The sequence below is a fragment of the Opisthorchis viverrini genome (genome assembly GCF_000715545.1).
Source record: "Opisthorchis viverrini unplaced genomic scaffold opera_v5_428, whole genome shotgun sequence".
Taxonomy (NCBI): Eukaryota; Metazoa; Platyhelminthes; class Trematoda; order Opisthorchiida; family Opisthorchiidae; genus Opisthorchis; species Opisthorchis viverrini.
The window spans coordinates 363,700-368,580 of record NW_008752071.1 but is presented as its reverse complement, the minus strand read 5'-3'; the positions used below and the strand labels follow the sequence as shown (position 1 = coordinate 368,580).

The 4,881-nt window shown below is 43.1% G+C and overlaps 1 protein-coding gene across 1 annotated transcript in view; it reads right to left on the bottom strand.

Moving 5' to 3' along the window:
* T265_15264 (hypothetical protein) overlaps window positions 1-4,123 on the bottom strand; it is a gene marked incomplete at both ends in the record, with an annotated part of 45,402 nt that extends 41,279 nt beyond the window's left edge. The window contains one exon of the mRNA XM_009177327.1: window positions 4,092-4,123. Within this exon, the coding sequence (XP_009175591.1) occupies window positions 4,092-4,123 (32 nt within the window). The remainder of the gene's footprint in view (window positions 1-4,091) is intronic.
* Between the last annotated feature and the right edge of the window lie 758 nt (window positions 4,124-4,881).

The window sequence follows — 4,881 nt, the reverse complement described above, 5'->3', positions numbered from 1 at the left end:
GTTTAACATTCACCGCATTCCCTGTATTTGGCCAGCGTTAAGAATCCCTCCACAATCCTTGGTGGTTTGCTTATACTACATTTATGCTCACCAATTCTGATTTGCAATCCCCTGACAGTTTGTTCTATGTAAACCTTAGTGCGATCGTTACGTTTAATGTTAAACACACAGTCCCTAATCCTTTTAACCGGGAGAGGATTTTCCGAATGAAACAAAATTGAGCGTAGCGATTTCCCTTTTGAAAAGCTACTCGAATTTCGGCTAAGTTTAGCGATCTTCGAATAACCTCGGGTTCTGTGCTTTATATGGAATGACCGCTGTGCCAATCCATTCCCTACTGGGTCAAGATACCGGAGCCAATATCCTTCTTAATTGACGCCCAATCAAACCCACTAAGTATCCTATATCTTGGGGGCTGTTTTGATTTGAGTCACCATTCGGTCGATTACTTCTGCGCACAGCTCTCTGACTCGATTGAACATTTTGACGACAAACCCACTATATCTGTTCAACCGATCCGCGTGGAATCAAGGCGTCAACAGTGGGCGAAACCAGCATCCTGGATCATCACATTCCACAAATATACACAAACAACATTTTGCGTACACCAACCGCCTTAAGTTTCGCTGCGTTTCATTCAACTTTTGTTCATATATACAGCTGATAAGTACACTTTTTCGCCAACAAGCCAGACCGAAATTGTTTGTCAAAGCTTGGTGACTCCTGTCGAGGAAACTAAAGTGGATGCTTCGGGATTAGATTCAGTCTTCGATAGCACGCAAAATCTTGCGGTCCGGCATCAGTCAAGCGTGTATATCCGTTATCCACATGTCAGATAGAGCACCAGCAGTTTATAAGGTCTCAATTTCTGGAAAATCACTTGCGTAGGGTTTGTTACACTCATCTGCCGTTACCAATATTCCACACATAGAAGATTAAGGTTGACTAGCTCTGCGTGTTTATGCCAATTCATGCACTTGATCGACGTTTAAATCACCTTTACTTGTACCCCCTCTTGAGTTCACTGCAGAGGTAGCTGAAAATATGATCCCGGTCAAATAACGTGCTTTTCTAAAGTGCGAATAATGCGTTGGACAGTTGTCACTCGCTGGAAATCGATGAGTAATTGTTCACTTCTGCGTTTCCAAGTCTGTTACGGGAATCCAGGAAAGATTTCCTAACATTTTTACGTTTCTCCGTTTAAGGCTTGACAGTCGCAAATACCCACCAGAACACTCAGTTAACCGTCGACGCTTTCGCTTGTGTTATGATTATGTGTCGTTCCCTACTGACGTTTGTTGAACGAGAATGGCGAGGTGAGCACACTACTCTCCACACCCACGCTACTGCCCTCGCATCTATCAGCGTGAATCTTTGCTAACTGACCGCTCGCGCATATGACCATCAGGAATGCAGATAGACAATTTGACGACAGACAGAACCCACGTTAAGCAGACAAATAGTTCCAGGTGGTTTGTAAACCTCATCGTAATGCATTGTTCACAGGAATGCGTAAGCCTAGATTGGAAAGTCGGCTGTTGAAAAATTAGGCCAAATGCACATGGAGAGTCGATGAAAACAAAAACTACTAAGGACGGCGTTTCTAAAGTTCCAAAAATGATGCCAATTCTGACACTCAAATGCCGATGACGTCTTTAGACGATACAGAGCAGTTGGACTTAGTTGGATCAGTTGGAAGTTTTGGGTACCAGGTACATTCTGCATGAGTTACATTGGATCTCTGCCAGAAGGAGTTGTGTTGGGAACCATCCGGAACCTTTCTGCATGAACTCACTTCTCAGAGCGCGCACGGTTGTGTGCAGTTGACGCATGATTTTGTACCATTAAACTCGATCGCAATGCTCTCCTAAATTCGAGCTTCTAAGAAGCGGACTCATACTTGTTCTTTCACCCAACAACTACTGCCCGTCTGTGCTCACATTAAGAAAGAACTCATGTTCACCACAATCGGAATTAAGCATGGCAAGGTGACGGGATAAAAAGTACGAAAAAGTAGATGCACATTCTTCTCGATTGACCTCAAGTTACATAGCAACCTAGACAATTATTTTGCAGTCCTTTTTTTACATGCTTTCCTTTCATCAGTCGCTGCACGTATGCTGTCCATGGGTGCACTTTACAGACGAGCATCGCTTTTACCCTATATTCTTTAACCGGACAGATCCAAGCCAAATCAAGACTACATTTATACGATTCTCCATGTCCGGTCACCGTATTCGTAGAGAATTCGAAGATCCTCTCTTCTTTATGGTGACCACGGTGCGTACTATTGATGGTGCATGTGATTAGTGTCGGAGATGGCCCACCCCTGCATATAGCGGAATGTGAAGATTCACACTAAATCCCACATGTGTTGTATTGTCTTTCCGTTCATTTGCAATAACATACGATTTTATCTGAGTTCACCGAACTGTATTTTGATATGTGAATAATGCCAGCAATTCCATAAATTTGGAATACTCAACTTTGATGACTTAGTTTGAGAATTAACGCACTGCGCAGTTGCTGGCAGCCACAACGAAGTGAGGTCGACTCGTTTTCATCCATCTCCGGAGGAGATAATGGCTGAAAATGCAAGTCAAACTCACGTCACAGTCAATTTACTTAACGGTATTTTAGGTTATCCATGGTCCTTCAACTGATCGTACACGGCTGAACAAAAACGAGGCGCAAATTAGATTTGAAAATTTGTCTTTTCAATAAATATGAACTTGATAGAATTTCGTCCGATGTAACAAAATCCCATAAACTCCAGGTCACTTGGTAGACCAGCAGAAGGATACATTCGCTAGGACGATTTCATCCACAGCAAACACACTTGGGAATCTTGCATCCAAAAGGACATGATTCTCGTTCACTGAAATCACGGATATTGTGCTGTGTCCAGTAAAAACTACTTAAGATAGTTCATATACAAGGAGGAACTTCACACGACTGGTACACTAAGCTAAGCAACCCACCTCCTGTCAAGCCTGCATTCCTGAGAGAAGCCGACGCGGCATGACCCACATCAACAAACGTGCACAACGCCCGTCTCAATGGCTCAGAATCTACTTGGCCCCACAATGCAAGCTCTACAGGAATTGTACATCTGTGACAAAATTTAGGTAGGACGAACAAACAAGACTTGCGTTCACCATTTAGTTGATTCGTGAGTAAAAATGATGGTTTGGTTTCGCAATCTAATACTTATAAGGTTGCTAAAAATTTCTTGACAACCGAGTTGCGAAACCAAATTTCTTCGCAATATTTCGCTGAAAGTTCATTTTCCCCATGACACTAATCCAAAAAAATTTAAATGATACATTTTATGTTGCACCATTCCACGGTGATAAGACACTCAAAAACCACACATCCAGAAAACGCTTCTTTCGAATTATCTGGTCGTTGTCAGTAAACTGCGCGTTCTCCAGTAATTTTGTACCCTGTTCATCCTTTCAGAGCTTCAAAATAACGAAACCTCCTAACGAGCTTGCAGGTGCTCAAAATTTCTTTTTTGTTTTACACCAAACTTTACAAGAGAAAGCACTGCAGTTCGGTATTTTGGAGAGCTGAGGAATTAAGCGAGACCATGTAACGAGGTGAAATCTCATCGTTGTACCAGCTAACCAAATTATAGAACACCAGGATAATTAGTGCGTCTCAGCACCGCGACATCCACCTCTCATTAAGAGTGACCGGGGTGTGGTAGTTCGCTTTTGAAATTCTACAAAAGCAGAGAACAATTCGTCTAGCTTTGTGTTATAGATACAAATGGTGACAACAGGCTTACTGGTTACCTATGAGGCGTGCTTCAGGTGCTATTTGGAGCATCCGTTTGTACAACAATCTGGTTTGCATGATTAGGTCTTATTTTGAAATCCACTGCGGTAAGCGGAACCATCAAAATAAACAAGAAGCCTGATTATGCGCAATACACCACTCATAAGGCTGCTGAGAATTCTTCGACAGCCCACGGCCAGTTTCGCCCTTCCAATCCGGGCTCATCAGGTAGGCGCAGCCCTCGAGTCTCCACGAAATCAGCCAAATACACACATTTACAAACAAATTCCGTTTTGGGAGGCACTCACCTGGAACCCACCTGATTCTCTCGCAAAACCATATTTGTTCGCAAATTAGTACAGTTCCCTAAGAAACCTGATTATTTCACACGACCTTCGCAAAAAGGACGTGGTGACAACCCAACAGTCAAGCAAGTAATCTAGTCCCATTCACTTGCGCGAACTTCTGGTCCGTTATCACTGGCCTCGTTTTGAAGGCTGCGTGAAAACAGGTTTTCGGTTATCCAGAAGGTGAAAGTAAACCTGTGATTGACTATAAATTAGACTAGTATTATAGTATCACTGTGAAATGCATACACAATCCTATCGACTGTGGGCTGCTGTATTACGCAGCTACATGGCCTGTTATCTCCCCCACATGGCCAAACTGGACACAACTATGGGGTTTTCCAGGAAATCTTGGTTTGAGCAATAAGCAAGCAACTTTGTTTGAGAAGCACTCCATCGATTGGGAAGAAACATCTGTGCGTACCGGAAGAAACCGATAAATCCACGAAGATTCATAATCTTGCTGCAAATTGGAAGAGATCCGGCATTGGAAATTAGCAGTGGGATACAAGAGATAACGATTTCGAGAATGGAATGTCTCGGATATACAGGGATAATTGGGTGCAAGCGGTTGTTTTCAAAAACCGGGAAGTACCACACTTTCCCCACCACAACTTGAAAGAGACCAGCGTCGGCATTTTCTTGCTCCTGCAATTAGGGACACTTCCTTCTAATTCACCTACTATCACTCTGTTCGTTTGACATCGAAACCTTGGGATCAGCGACACTGGGGGATTAGCAAAATCATCTA